The following is a 16,338-nucleotide window of genomic DNA, read 5'->3' on the forward strand; positions in this document are numbered from 1 at the left end:
TTAGAAGATTATTTATTTCAAGTGGTGCATTTATATATTTCTCTCTCATTTTATATGTATTTGTCTGCTTGGTCATGTTATTTTAAATTAACATAGTTTTAATTATGCATGCTTATCTTATTTTACAGCTGGACACAAGGTGACAGTTTCATTATATGGCCAAGCTTGTCTCACTCCACTCTGTTTCAAAGGTAGATGGAAATGATTAACGGTTTGTAAGGTTTGAAAACTGACCTGTTAACCAGACTTTATTTCCTAAAATTAATAGAAACTCTTCAAATGTTAGTCACTTGTCTCAATGTCTTAGAATAAACACTAACTCGTTTTCTTTCTAGAATATTATATAGGAAAATTTTCAAGAAAAGATTTAAAAAATCTTCAAACATAACTTAGGAACAATCATATGGATGTGCCCCTGCATACTGGCATTAATGGCATGTGCTACTTACATTCCCCAACCTCTCTCTGAAAGTGCTCCATTAGTGTGCATAGGTATGATGATTCACCGATAAACTTGATCTTTTCTTCCAATTAGAATAAACACGTAACTTTGCACTCCACAAACTCAGCCTATATGTTCCTGTGTTGCTCTGTTCAAAATTCATGAGCAGGGACCACAGACATTGTCAGTGGTTAAGAGCATTGTCTGTTTTTTCATACGATTTGGGTTCGATTTCCAGCACCCACATGGCAACTAGCAACTGTGTGTAACTCCAGTTCCAGGATTTCCAATGCTGTCTTTTGCCTCTGAGAATGCAGGAACATGCGTGCAAGCGGAACACCCATACACATGAAATAAAAATAAATACATCTTGAAAAATGAATTCAAGAGCAACATATCTTAGAACTTGTGGATGCGCACTGATAATACTGATTTCTGAAATAATTTCTATTGAGATAAAAGATCTGGAAGTTCACCTTATTCATTCGTCAGGCCAGAAATGGGACAGACCTTTCTGAACTAAACAGAATGCTTGGCAGTGTGGTGACATGAATTTTATTTAATATATTTACCTTTTTCTTTCTGAATAACTGCTGATCAATTTCCCATTTCCTGTTTTAGGAGCTAATTTTTAAAATACACATTTCATGGTCTCTTTATCCAAAACAGAAACCTGACAAATATTAGTGGTAAATAGTTTGAGACTAATGTAGATAATTCTGTTATAAAATATATATAATATATTATTTGCTATCATGTGTAAATAATTCTGTTATTATATGTACAATAGTTAATATGTAAGAGTTTATCTCAGTTTGTTTTAGGCCTTTACTACTGGGCAACCGTTTATTGCCTATGGAAAATCTATGTGGCTGAAATTTATGGCGTTAAGTTCTGTGTTAGGTAGTGACTACATGGACAGAAAAGTTCAGTATTTAAGGTTTCAAAGACTTTGGACAATCGCTCCCAGTTACTGTTCATTTTACACACAAGAAGAGGCCCCAAACTGCAATGACTGACCTTGCTTCCCGAGTCCTTGGGTCCACATTCACCTTTATCGTACCACCATTTGTTTTTCAGCTTGTCTAAGACGCCTGCCTCACTGAGTTTCAAAACGGCAAGGTTTACAGGAGTTCTTCACGTGGAAAATAACATAAATAACATTATATATGTTATTTTATGTTATTCAAGTAAAACTACATTAGAATCGCATGGCAAAGTGACGGAGCAAAGGCCACAGTAGGCAGTATGTCTCGAACTGTAGGCCCAGGTTTAGAGTCAGACATAAAACTGGGGCCTGCTCCATCGCTTTATGTAACAGGCCCATACTGCTAGGGAGGATTTAAAGAAAAAAAACTATGCAATTACTGTGAATCCAAAACTATTGGCCTAGTTGGGCTTCACAAGCAGCTGTAACCCCCCCCCCCCCACACACACACATGGCAAGCAATTGGAATCCAGAGACATCTTACTTTTTCCCTTCAAAATAAACAGAGATGAAATCAAGTTAAGTAGAAGCTACAGGAATGCTACAGTATGATTTAGCTAGTGAATCTTTACTTCGTAAGAATGTGTGGGTGGTATCAACAATTGACTCCATAGTAAGTTCATACAAGGAGAATGGTGTCTCCACTATTGTTAACCAAGGGCCAGTTTAGGTAGTAGAAGGTCTTTACAAGATGAATGTGCAAATTGCTATTTTAAAGTGTAAGCCTAAACTTGGATTTCCCTTCTGAATTGCAGCATTGAGTCTAAATGACATCACCATAAGCAATCATCCGTCTTGAGTCTACCATATTTAACCTAATCAAAGCACGTAGTAATTGACTAAAACTTAAATTATTACAAATGAATTAATGATATTTTATAACAGATTTCTATGCCACCTATGATTCCCTCAATGTTAAATATTATATAGACTATCTCAGAGAGGAAGACTTCAGCTCTCCCTCAACATTGGGAATTGGAAAGCTGTGAGGGTTCTCCTAGTTCTCCTTCTCATGAGGTAAGAGGAAAGCTGAGAGAATGGGTGGGTAGTAGGAATTCTTAAGATCTTGTCTTGGTAAGTATTTGTGGGTGGTGGTCTTTGTCTCCTTTTGTTAGAGACAGTCTGAGTTTCTCTGGATATCTTTAAAGTTGTCACTGTCATTTTACCTTGACATACTGGTGTCCTGTGCTTTAATTCTAGAAATGCTGAACACAGCATGCATTTACTTCCTTATCAGGAGAGTAATTCCATTTACTCATTATGAAATTGGGCAATGCACTGATGTTCGTGGTGATGGTAGCTGTCCTGGTTAATATTTTGTCAGTTTGAACTATCTGGAAAGAGGAACCTTAATTAAGAAAGTCTGCTTCTAACAGACTGCCTATAGGCAAGTTTGTAGTGCATTTTATTGAATGCTAATTGATAGGTCCAGCCCACTGCAGGCAGTGCTACCCTGGACAGGTGGTCCTGGGTTATATAAAAAAGCAGGAGATTATAGCCAGTGAGCTGCACCCCTCCGTGGCCTCTTCCTCAGTTTCTGCCTCCAAGTTCCTGCCCTGTCTTCCCCTCATGGTAGATGGTGATGTAGGTGGTTTAAAGGTAGAGGAAACTCTTTCTTTCCCAAGTTGTGTTTTGTCATGGTCTTTATCACAGTAATAGAAACTGAACAATTTCTGTGAATCAGAAACTACTGAAAATACTTTGTCTTTATTCTTGTCACTCCCATTTAATAAACGAATACCTCAAGACAGAAGGGCTTAACTTAGCAATTATATAGCAGGGCATTATCCAAACCTGGATTTGTGATAGACTGGCTTCATAGATTTTGTATTTAAAATACAACAAAGACTCAGAAATTGGGTTTCTAGTTAATTAAAATTTCTTGTTAGGAGTTATAATAAAACCAAACCCCCTTAATATTAGTTTGTTTTATTCATATGGGATCTGAATATAAACACATGTTTTTGAATTGGTATAATAAGATTTTACTACAATTTAGGTTTTATATTCCACTTAAGAAATAATCTGTATTTGACATAATCTTGAAGTTTTAGCTGCCTTGTGGTTAAAAATATACAGTAATTTAGCTGTCTATTAAAAGATTTATTTGAGTAAAGGCTTATTTGGGGTATTAAAATGAACTCAATTGATCTTGACTTATTGTCAATACAACTTCACTTCTATCCACACTTAGGCTTCCCATATCCCATCTCGTTCCTCTGAACTCCTTAATAATAAATGTCTACAGCTCATTCATCTTCCTGAAGCAATGCTTACCAGAATAATAGATGATTCAGAGTAAGGGACCTACAAAGCTGTCACAATTCAATTATGTAAAGAATCAAGAGCAAGCTTTCTTCCTGGAATTGATACTATAAAGGATTTGTGTGTCTTGAAATTTGTATTGCCTGGGAGAGTCTTTAATGTGCAGGCTTAAGAAATTCTCCTGCCTCAGCCTCATCATAACTGATATTATAAAAGGTTCAGACCCTTGGGTTAACTTTCCAAAGCCTAAAAAATCTAACACATGTTAGACAATTTATATTAGACTTATAATTTTTTAATGGATTGGGATGAGAAGAGAAGTAATTGAATATTAAAAAAGAAGGGGGATATGAAAGGAGTATCTTTCAACTTTCTTGTAGAAAAGAAAATTAATGGTAACATTTGTGGATTATCACTTGCCATATATCCCTTTCGCGTCTTCTTGTATGGTTTCCCTCTACTTCCTTTTTCCATTCCCTCACCTCTTTGTCTCTTCTGCTATTTGCCCTCATAGCTTGGTTTTAGAGGGTGAGAATACACTGGCAATCCAGATATGAGATATTTATTATTAACTGTACTTAATAACCAACCAGAGGAAGTGCACACACTAAGCAAAAAATGGGATAGAGATGTGTACCTTGTGGTTTCTGTTCTGTTACAGTTTCTTTGCTTCTGAATACAATTTTTTTTATTAGTCTCTTAGTCTTGTGTTCATTTCCATGGTTTTGGTATAAGATAATAAGTAGTTTATAAGTATAAAATTTATTTAAGTCAGGAATCTGCTGCATTCACTCAAACATTAAATCAAAACTCGGGAATTATGTGCTGGAATATACTTTTATGGAATGCATAAATTAAGGATTACATGTACTAAGTGATTTTGATGAACATTCATATCCATGTATATGGATGTATCTGTAGGTAAGAGAATAAGGGACAAAAATACAAAAGAAGTGTATTGTGTAGCTGTTAGTAGTACTATGATGGTAGATATAAGCATTTGCAAAAATCTCAAATAAAGTCAAGATTTAAAACCTCAATAAATGTAGGTTTATTGTTTCACTCACAAGGATGGGTTTAAATTTTCATGATGACTAAAACTAATTTTGCAGTAATATTAGCACCAGCAAAAGCATTTTCAAACAAATGGCTTTGCTTAAATATGTTTTTTCATTTGCTGTTTTTCCTGGAAGACGAAAATCCTTTCTTTCATAACTTGTTGAATTTATATGGCCGAAGGTTGCTATGGTCAGAACTTCAGTGTTGGGAATGGCTGTTGGGTACTGATTTCCGCATAGCCATAGTGCCCCAGGGCCTCTGAGGGATTTGTTATTGATTGTCTTAAATTGTAAGTTCCTTGAGGGAAAAGATAGTGGCAAAAAGTCTCTTTTTCTTTCCAGGTGCAGACACATTGCTCAATTAAACCAGAAGTGTAGTATTTGCCATCTGAATGGAAGCTGGGAATCTGAATTATCCCAGCTCCATCCAGCTATAACCTTGCAATGATGCAATAATGCAAAAAATATATGGTACAGGCCTTTGTTATGACTCCCTCTTACTGATGACAAACTGAGGTATCTACTTAGACTTGTATCTCAAAACAAAATAAGCCAAGTTTTGGATGGCTTGTGTGGAGATCTCTGTGGATTTGTCTTTTATATCTGTGATTTATACCCTTAACCACGGCTTTAGAGCCTGCTTTGTTCTTCCATTTAGCCCATTTACTCCTTATTTTACCTTTTTTGAGGAAGAAAAACAAAATGGTAGAGGAAAAGTAAGTTTACAAAGACCCTTAGGTATCTGAAGACCATACAAAGTGAATTAGAAAAGCATAAGCATTTCACGGTAATTTCTCTGGTCTAAGTTAGGTCAGGGCATTTAAATATCACCTTTTACTTTGAATTTACACTAAGGCATTATTAACTTTTAGACCTCAACAACCTTATGCAGGTATATGAAAACTGAACACTCAAGGGAAAACAACATACCCTAGTTTCATTTTAAGTGATTATTTTCTGTTAAATTTTAAAACACTTTGAAAACTTCCCTGTCAAGACTTAAAATAATGGTTTGGAACAGAATTTTATTGTTGATATTTGTGAAAACTATGATATTGTATGCTGAAAGAACAAAAGTTTGCTTTTAGGAGTGATAAAATTGTTCTGAGGCCACACTTACTCAGGTCTGTAATGTACCAAACATTTTCTTGAACTCAAGATATGCTTACGTGACTCAGTTATTAAACTCTTCATTTAATTAAGTCATAACAATTTTTGTTATATAGATTTGTCTAACATACACAGATTTGTATTTTGTTTGTTTTTCTATGGATAATCTTTCTTGTACCCTAAAATGGGACTGATATTTATATTTATAAAGATTAATCCATGAAGTATTGCATTTTTTTAAGGTTTGTGATGATAAAAATCTTCAAACAGAAAATTTTCTAACTGTGTAACATCCATTTTAAGTTTTCTGGTGCTGGTATAGCACATTTTCTGATATTTCTAATTTTTATACAGGAATACTTTTGTCTCTATACATAAGTATATTTTTGTGTATATCAGAACCATGAGAAAATTCTAGGGATTTTGAGGTCCAAAATATGAAATGAATCTATTTATTACACTTAAAGCTAATGCCATAACATGAACGTGGTTTGCTCCCTCAGTGTGATTGTCCTGAGGTGACAGGGCTTTAGAAGGTCTGTGTGCTCGTAAGGGATCTGAGCCCATCAATGGCTTCATGTTTCTGGTGAGAGACTATGGTACTTTTCTGAAGACTAGATTAGGCTTGGAGGGTTTGGGTTGGTTTCCACAAAAGCAGAGTGTTACTTAGAGAGCAGCCCTGAGTTCTCCTTGTTTTCTTCTCCTCTACTGTCTGGTCTTTCCTGGTTCGGTTCTCACCTCCTCAATCTCTTACTATTTTACCCTCATCTGCCACTTGATGCCAGCTGTTGTTATGAAGTATTCAGAGGCCTCACCTGTGCTTCCTGGACTTGGTGCTTTTTATCAATTATTTAGGATCTAACATCAGAGAGAGGATTAAGGGAGATGGTGCCTGGAATCATGGTAAAATATTTATTTCCTCCTTCTACAGTAGGGCTGATTATTATAGGAAGATATTAATGAACTCAGTTTGAGAGACCATTTTAGATTGAGACGGGGCTGTGAAGGGTAGATATCTCAGCAGGTCCTTTGAGAGCACAGAATCCTATTGAAGTTTAGGTGGTCCAGTGAGAAAGTATATAGTTCAGTCAGGAACCTGAAGATAAATAGGACTCCTATTCTTTTTGTTAAGGCGTGGGAGGTGGAAGCAGTCTTGTTTTTTTCTAGATTAAGTAAATCTATGTTTTTAAAAGTATTATTTAAAGTTTTAATTATGTTTTTATGGGTTGAAGGTAGTTTCTCACTCAGAATTCTCTGTGTAGGCTACTGCCTTCTTTATCTACAATTTACATATAATTCTGGGTCAATAGTTAGAATCATGTACTTTCTTATTTTTTTTGAAGAAATTAATTAGAATTGAGAAAAAAGTGATATGGTGAAGTGAAAACAGAATGAGTTAGTATTCCTTTGTAGTCTTATTGGTTCCTGATTCATCCATTAATGGAAAGCAAAACAATTATGTAGACCAAGTATTTGTGTCGTTGTTGCATTGTAATGCTTTGTCTGGAGAAAGTTGTCTGTTTGGAAAGCTAGACAAATCAAGTTTATTGATGTTAACTGGAAGTTCAGTAGCAGTCTGGCCAATCATTAATGCGGAAAACTTTCAGTTTTAGCCTTTTCTCTCCTCTTTACTCAACACCACACCACTCCTTCAGAGACTTCCTGCTTTCCCAAACCAACTCCACAGGATTCCTTAGACCACTCAGCCATGCTATCCAGTTGACAGGATTCCTTAAAGCCAGAGTTTCCCACATTTACTGTCACTGGAGTTGTGACAAATTAATAACAGATTAATAATAGTTGCAAATATTTTTGTTTTGACAGTAATTGCATACTTGAGTTTGTAACGGGGCGTGATTGACAGTCTGTCTATGGGCAGGTACGGCACAGGTCTCCCAGCAGATGCACCTATTACTTGACATACTGTTTACCCGCTCTTGGTGACATTGAGGCTAACCTTGGAGTCACCTCCCCCGCTGCCACATTCTCCTTTGTCGTACCACCATTTGTTTTTCAATTTGTCCAAGAGGCCTTGTTCATTCAGTTTTAAAACTGCGAGGTTAACAGCATTTCTTGAAACGATAAAACATATTTTGTAAGAAATTGTAGAGCTGTTAAGATGTTAGAAGGAATGAGGACTTAGCCCTTTGGTAAGCTTCCCCGGATGCTAAATAAACCTCTCATTTTGCTGTCTGGCAGCTCCTTCCACAGCAGTAAGTGCAACTCATTCAGAGGCGTTCAACCTGCTGTGCTTCTGCTGCCATTGACTCAGTTGGGTCATTGTCTGATAACTGATTGCATTAATAACTTGTATTTACTAGTAATGGTGAAATAATTACACTTTGCATTCCTTTGCTCCTAAGACTGTAATGACCCAAAATAGACTGAAATAAAAATTCATTCCCTGAAGGGAAACAAAATGTCATTAAAAACAGCAGCATCAAAAATCACAAGAAACCAACTATAATCCAGTACTCAGTGCTTGCTCACAAAGAATATGGTTTGATTATTATTCCTTTCATTACTTGTGGGGGTTATTGATTCAGCGCTTTGAATTCTCTCAGAATTGCAGATTTCCAGGTTCTTTGAATTTCAAGAGGCTAGGCAGGAGACAGTAAAACATCTTAGGAATGTGCTCATATCAAATTTGTGTTTGGTCTTAGACATTGGATGTAATTTAGAAATTAGAATCACAGATCCATTTTGGTTGTTTAGATTAGCAACTGAGTCCCAGGACATCATGCTATATCTTTCCCCAAACCATTCTAGGTTAGAATTTCTCTGTTTTCAGTGCCTCTGTGGAGGAACAGCAGTTGTATATTCTATTCTAATCATTCTCCAAGAGTCTTAAGAAGGGTCATAAGCTTTGCCTTCCATGTGTCTGGTCTTTCCTGCTTGCACAGTACAGTTTGTAAACAACTCATTGACTCTTTTCAAGACAACTTCTCAGCATTTAGCGAGAATTTTGTTAAATTTTAGGAGTGGCTTAGTCTACTCTGGAAAAGTGGACACAAATGTTCTGGGCTGTTTAGGAAGCACCAAGTTTGGTGATTTCTTAAAGTCAAATGAATTACCAGTCAAATAAAGCAAACACGTACATAGTCAGCATGATTTAACAGTCAAATGTCATTTAACGGCCTAGCAACAGGTGGTGGCTACGTTAGCACTAAACTGTCTGTTCATGTATTTATTCTCTTAAAATGTGTTCCTGGTATTTCAGGTAAATGCTCTGCTTTTTCATTTCTGGATTGGATGAACCACTTGGAAAGTATATACTTCCCTTGAGGAACCTATGTCTGGGTTCAAGAGTTAGACTGCTATTTCTTAAATGCTAATTAAATAATTAGTTCTTCCTACATTCAGAAGCAAGTGCAACATTAGTAGAGTAAAATTAGTACCATATTTCTTAAATTGAATAGCATCATATAGTCCATTTCATCACCAATAGGACCAAGTTGAAATGCGTGTATGCATGCATACACAATCAATGAAGAAAAGGAATGTCAAATTAAAAAAATCTATTGTGAAGAAAATGTCACGTAAATTTGTCTAGGTTTTCAAAAAATAAACCCCACAAAAATAGGCAAGTTTGACTTCAGTGAATGAAAACTATTAAAGTCTTCTATTTAGAAATTCTTATTATAAATTTTAGCTTTAACATTCATATTAGTTTGCAATTTTAAGAATGCAGTGGTATCCCAATTCTTTCATGTGTTGGTTCATATATTCTTTTGATTAAAAGTAAACCATTTCATGAGAGGGTTATTTAACAGGGTTATTACTCATACCCAAAGACAGTTTCATAGCACAATAGAAAATAAAGAATCAAACAAAAAGCAAAATAAAGAAATGAATAAAGAAAATAAATCTATATGTTGAGAAGATTGTTTGTAATCAAGCTCTCCGCAAAATTATTCTCAGATATTGTCTTTTTCATACCATCAAATAGGCCATGTAAAAACAATTTAGTTTCACACTGCTATCCATACATATAAACATGTCTATATTTGATTGATAATATATGTATACACTTGAATAGTAGTTGAACAACTGCCTGATTTGCAATTAACCACATACTTCCCTTGTAGAGGCTTGCAATTCCTTGGTAAAGTAGCTTGATACCATTATGTATACAATTTACTGCATTATATATTATAATTTACAGTGGAGAAGACATAAAAGGGACATACTATTTAGAGATTGTATTGAGTATGCCGAAGTTTTTCTATGTTCATCTACAACTAGGTGACGAAAGAAGTTACTTTCTAATGTGATGGGGTGTGTTATCTCAAGGCCTCCTTGGATTGCTATTTAAACTGCAGTGTAAACACAAGCATATGTGTCCTCTGGAATCATTCTGTGTATGAAATGAATTACCTTTTGCATAGTAGTGATAACAATCATCAGATGACTTAAAATATGCAACATCCTTTCATGAATTTACCAGGGCAATACAAAGTACCGCTTATTCAGATGAAGGGGTAAAGAAATCCCTAAGGAAAGGTGGTAACCGTGGCTACAGAGGTCATAAAGCATCAGGTTAGTCAGGATCAGAGAAAGTAAACCCCTGCTGCCGAGTACTTCATTACTGCTTTAGAGACTCATTCATACATTCTATATATTGTTTTCAAAACCAGTATCAGAAACACTTACTGACTGTCAGGGATATTCTTGCCTAATTTAGTATCAAGAAAGCTACTATAACTGCTCTTCCAGACAGACAGAGGAGAGTAGACATTGTGGGCTATTTTTGCATTAATTATTCCTTTTGTATTAAATGAAACTTAAAATCAAAAGAAAATAAATGCTTTTCTTTAAAAAAAAAGGTGGTGATGGTGGAAAAATAACCTTTGGCCACACACATTCTTGCTGGATGTAGGAGCTTTATCTAAGACCCCAGGTTGTAGATGATAGATTTTGTGGGCTCAGATATGACCCAAGTAATTCACCTATTTGGCTTGCATTTTATGCCTCATGGCAACTTTAAGAAAGAACAACTCTCCAATGACCTTTCCCTAGCATGAAACCAAGTGCAGAATGGGAACTAAGAAATGGAAATGTTTGCACTTCCAAATTTTGGGGAGTTAATACAAGTAAGTTTTTTCTCATACAAGGCACATTTATTGGTTTGGATATGTATGCTCTTGTAGTTACTGCATGCCTCATGTCTGATTCTTATTTTTAATCCATTTATTTTGTAATGTAATTTATTTCACTGTTAAAGTGAGCAAATCTACAACACTTAAGGCTGGTAAAGTATTGTGTTTGGGGTGGAGGTGCATGGCATATATATGTGCATGAACATGTTCATTGGTACCTGAACCTCTGTGTATAAATGTGTGAGGGGGCAAAGGATGGTGTCAGGATTTTATGCTAGAGTTAGTAAGCTGGTGGCTATAAACTTCAGCCATGCCATTGTCTCTGGACCCAACAATGGTAGAGTTAATGACTGTACATAGCCATACCCAGACTTTTCTTTTTAAGTGTGGGTGCTGGAATTTGAACTGAGGTACTCATGGTCACCTAGCAAGCATTCTTATCCTCTTAATCCCTTCTCCAAGCCAAAATGGTATAATTTTAAAACTCAAAAACACAAACAGTGATTGTGAAGATAACAGTAAACTTGAATGTAAAATGACACAGACCCTTAGATTTAGTAAATGTCTCTCAGTGGAAAATTGGAGACACATACTGTTTATAGATGAATAATTTGCAATAATTTCTTTACTCTTGCTGAAATGAATTAAGTCCATTTCACTCAAAAAAACCAACATTTCCTGGTTGTCTAAGATGCCATAATCTATGCACACGACAAAGTCTTTTGTCCTAACCACTGGAAGATGACACTACTACTTTATTATCCTGATGTGGAAGAACCCTTTATTATATTCACATGCAAAACACCTCTCCTCAACCTTAAACCTCTGATATCTTTGCTGAAGAGTTTTCTTCATACAATTTTTTCTTTTTCTTTTCTTTTTTTTGAGACAGGGTTTCTCTGTGTAGCTCTGGCTGTCCTGGAACTTGCTCTGTAGACCAGGCTGGCTTTGAACTCACAGAGATCCACCTGACTCTACCTCCTGAGTGCTGGGATTAAGGACATGCATCACCACTGCCTGTCCATACGATTTTCTTGATGCATTTGAAATAGCTGGCATTAACAGTACCTACAATATTTACTTAAATGAGTGTTTTTTAAAAGACTCCAACAAATCCTAACTTGTTTGTTTTCAAAAACCATCAAGCTTGTGTTAACTAATAATAAATTATATGAACGATAAAATTCCTTTAGAATCAGCAAAGATGTTTTAACAAAAGTGATTTTAAGCAGTTTCTAACAGAGAAAAATGTAAAGCACAGAAAAGTAATTCAACCTAACTTGTTGCTAACTAACCTGGTAAATTAAAACAATACAGGTTCATTTTTTATTTATATTGAAATATAAAAATAAAGCTGATGCCCAGAATAGTCAAAGATTTATTAATATGGGCATTTTGACATTCTTATGATGTAATTAAAAGCTAAAAAGAAAGTAAATTCTTTTTTATTTAATAAGAACTTAAAGATGATTGTCTTTGGGGGAACTAATCCTATGAAATCAGACGACATGTTAACAGAATACTTTACAAAATGTCCAACAGTATACTTATATGTCAAAATACAGAAGGAAATCTATAATTCTTAAGTGAATAATTAAATTAGTGTTTGTTCTGTACCTCTTACAGAAGCTTGATTTAAATATCAGAAGCACTTAACATGTATAGATTCACTTGCTTCGATCCAACCCTACTCTATCAAATTCTAGATTAATGCAACTGTATTCTATACAGCTACAAAGGTACTAGTATTGAAATGCTAGTATTACATACCAGTTTGTTTACATCCATTAAATCAACATGTAAATCAATAGTATATAGCATAGTGCCAAGATAAAAACTAAGTAGATCTCACTGTGAAAATATCCTGTCCATATTTTCAAAGCTACTGAGAAACTGGATGAAATACAACAAACCACTCTATAGGTAAAGGGATTTTTGAATTATTTTAATTATAGCTTGCTTTCTATGCATCAATTCTCATTTCAAATTCTCTGCAATGGGACTCATTAGTAAAATCCAAGCAACCAAAAACTACCAAACAAAAACAAAAACAAGCTAGAGTCACCTGGGCAGAGAGCCTCAGGAGGGATTGGCTTAATCAAGTTGGCCTTTGGACATCTCTTGATCGATGTAGAAAGCAGAGATTGAAAATGGGTGGCACTATTCCTGGATTTGGGACCTTGTACTGTACAAAAATGAAGAAATCTAGCAGAGCATGCACACATTTGTCTCTCCTGGCCCTTGACACACAGAGGTGTGATGTCACTTGACAGAGGTGTGAAGTCAGCAGCTCCTTTGTGTTCCCTTGCTCTTGGGGACTCAATGGGTGCTCACTCCACAGCTTGACTTCCTCACTGTGTTGGACTATAACCTGGAACTGCGAACTAAAAAAACCTAAGTAACCTCTCTAAGTTAATTTTAGACATTTTATTACTGCCATAGAAATGAAGCTACACACACACACACACACACACACACACACACACACACACACTATTGTGTTCAAGCCAAACCTTGTCTCCTACTTTGTAAAAACTCTAATCTAAAGAAGCAGAATCTCAGAGCTATTGTCAAAGAGCTCAGGAAGCATGGGCTGGCCTGAAGTACACCATTGGCTGTGGGGCACGTGGTTTTGTCTCTTGAGTCAGTAGCTGGAGGCCACTTTGGTTAGATGGTATACTGGATACTAAGTGTAATTAAATTCTTAGGAAGACCTTCAAATTTTATGCTTCAATTAAGCCCTACAGAGCTGAACAAATGAATAGTTACTGCACTAGCTTCCAGCAATTTTTCTGTTGTTGTTTGTTCTTTGGAATGTGCATGCCCAATTCTTATTTGAGAAGTAAATCTGGAGGAGATTAATCTTCAAGAATCATTGTGGTTACTGTGAGGATCTCTGCTAGGCTCTTAGAGCCTTAGCTATAGATTGTGACATGCAATGTTTAATTACACTCTGTGTGTGTGTGTGTGTGTGTATGTGTGTGTCTGTGTTTATACAGGTATGAATGCCTATGCATGCAGAGCCTAGAGGAGAATGTTGGCTGTTTGTTTCTATAACCTGGTTCTTTATTCCCTTGAGATAGGGTTACTCATTGAACCTGGATCTAGGTTGGCTCTAGTAAACCCTGGTGATCCTCCTGTCCCCAGCCCCTAAAGTGCTGAGATTAGAGATGATCATGCTCAACTTTTTATAAATATATATAATATTAAGTTCTAGGAATTTGATTTCAGCTCCTTGTGTTTGAAAATCAAGCATCCTTAGCTAATGAACTATCTCCTCAGCCCCTAAATTATGTTAATGTTGAATATTCTAAGGTTGATCTTCACTAATACTTCATGGAGTTTAGTTTCATATTGTCATTTTAGGTCAGAGATTGTAATTTGTAAGCTACATGCACTAATGGGTCTCTTTTAGGGTTTGATGAAGCTGGCTACATGATTACAAGTGGTCCCTTGACTTTGGAAAGTTAGTAATGCATATGTATTCAAATATCTGCACTAGACTCTAGCAAAAACTGTTTTAAAATTAACTGTGATTTCTCTTCTGCATGCTTACTAGATTCAGGGGATACAAAACCAAACTGACACCATGCTGGCCGCACAACTTCATTAGGGTAGTTTTGAGTCTGTTGTTTGTCTGGAAGTAACATCTAGGCTTCTACATAAATTTGTGACCATTAACTAAACATATCACAAAGTATTTAAAAAATAATTGCATGGTATATTTATGGGAACATTGTTGAAAGATCCTTTGAGTTACACTTAAGTAGACTGAGAAAATATCAGGGAACCCATCTTAAATTCTGTCATTTGATTGTATAGTGTGTCTCCTTTGAGGCTGTAGGGAGTCTATGGTGTTCTTCTTGTCTGCCTCACTGTTTCTGCTGCTTGCAAATGTTCCTAAAGGAAGCTTTGGATGATGCCGCAACCAGCTGGATTGTACGACACTTTGTGGTTTCCAGGAATAGAATTTACTTTTCCAGCTGAGGTCATGGTTGGTCTAAAGTACAGTTCAGAAAACTGAAAACTGGTTGCTGTCAGTCACTGTATGTGTGATGTGCTACAACATGGTGCTATGCATGCACAGGCCTTGCTGTGATGAGTGAGAGCTGTGTAAGATCTGCTCTGTTCTGGACTTTGTATTTTTCTGCCTTCTGGACTCTGCTTCTTATACTTCCTAATATGATTTCCAGTCCATGCACCATAGGTCATATTCATTTTACATCCTTGCCTGCTTCCTAAAAACTTTTGAGGACAGCTTTAAGACTTTAGAATCATTTTATTTTTGGTCAACATTTGTGATCATGGAGGCCTAATGACAGTTAGGTGACTTGTCCAGCAAATCCCAGACAGCTGAGAGTCATCTGCCTTCTGGTCCAGTGCTCTTTCCCAAGTACTTGGGCACTCTGATCCTTGTCAAAGTTCTTTCCTGTGCGCCAATGCTATTTCCATCCTGCTATGTCTCTCTGAGGCACGTGTGCTTTTCCTGAGAAATTTGCCAGACTTGGTGGGGATTTTTCCTGGTTAAGCTGTGGAGGGCATTTGACTTGTATCTACTCTGCATAAGTAAGTTGGTATCTCTTACCTCGTTATTACACTCATATTCACTTAAAACCTGAAGGGCAGGTGATCTTGTCAATCCAAAACCTACTTCCTAAATATGGTTGGAATAGCTACAGGTGATATTCTGTAGTAAATGATACCAATAAACTCCGTGGTAGCGAAGTTTCTCTAATGGTTGGAATAAGATGCATATAAATTTTGAATTCCTAAGAATATCATCACAAAAAACTTTCTGATTTTTTACTAGATGAGAAAATTTACTCAGAAGGAATAGCAGAATAAAAATATACAATAAAATAAGGCCCAGCCACAAAATCTAATATTTGAGTTTTCATTTCCCTTCCATTACTGTGCTCAACCATCTTTAAGAACTGTTATTCTGAAAAGTGCCACTGATTTCACGTTTTCATCTCTGCAGCACTGGCCCTTAGGTCCACTGGCTATTTCACTACCTCAGTATACAAAGCCGGAATGAACTCTGTTCTCTGCAGGGATATAGCACACTGACAAAAAACTTCCATGACTTGTGATTGCCTCAAGATAGTATTGTAACTTTTCTCTAACTCAAGGCCTGTGTGCATTTTTAATGTGTACTGTTGTTTTCATATGATAAGGCTGACTCTGTCAACAAATGAGAGAAGTGGCCCTAAGGTTGAAGGCTACTCACTACCAATACCTACTTGTCACTGCGGTGCAGTCTACTCCACACACTCTTCCTTTCTGCCTCCTAGCCGGTAGGAAAGAACATTGCTAAAATAAGATTAAATTGGTGTTTTTATGCCCAAGGGAACATAATATTGCCATCTATATTTA

General features: G+C 36.1%; 1 protein-coding gene across 9 annotated transcripts in view; it reads right to left on the reverse strand.

Annotated features, from left to right (window-relative positions):
• Gria4 (glutamate ionotropic receptor AMPA type subunit 4) overlaps window positions 1-16,338 on the reverse strand; it is a 361,933-nt gene that overhangs the window by 13,124 nt on the left and 332,471 nt on the right. For 6 of the 9 annotated variants that reach the window (XM_040734754.1, XM_040734752.1, XM_040734757.1 and 3 more), the window contains one exon: window positions 1,463-1,577. In XM_040734754.1, coding sequence (XP_040590688.1) covers window positions 1,463-1,577 — 115 coding nt within the window. Of the gene's footprint in view, window positions 1-1,462; window positions 1,578-7,820; window positions 7,936-16,338 lie in introns of those variants that run through there. The other 3 variants (XM_040734753.1, XM_040734758.1, XR_005872745.1) reach the window with 2 other exon arrangements.

This window comes from Mesocricetus auratus, unplaced genomic scaffold (assembly GCF_017639785.1).
Source record: "Mesocricetus auratus isolate SY011 unplaced genomic scaffold, BCM_Maur_2.0 Super-Scaffold_100040, whole genome shotgun sequence".
Lineage (NCBI taxonomy): Eukaryota > Metazoa > Chordata > Mammalia > Rodentia > Cricetidae > Mesocricetus > Mesocricetus auratus.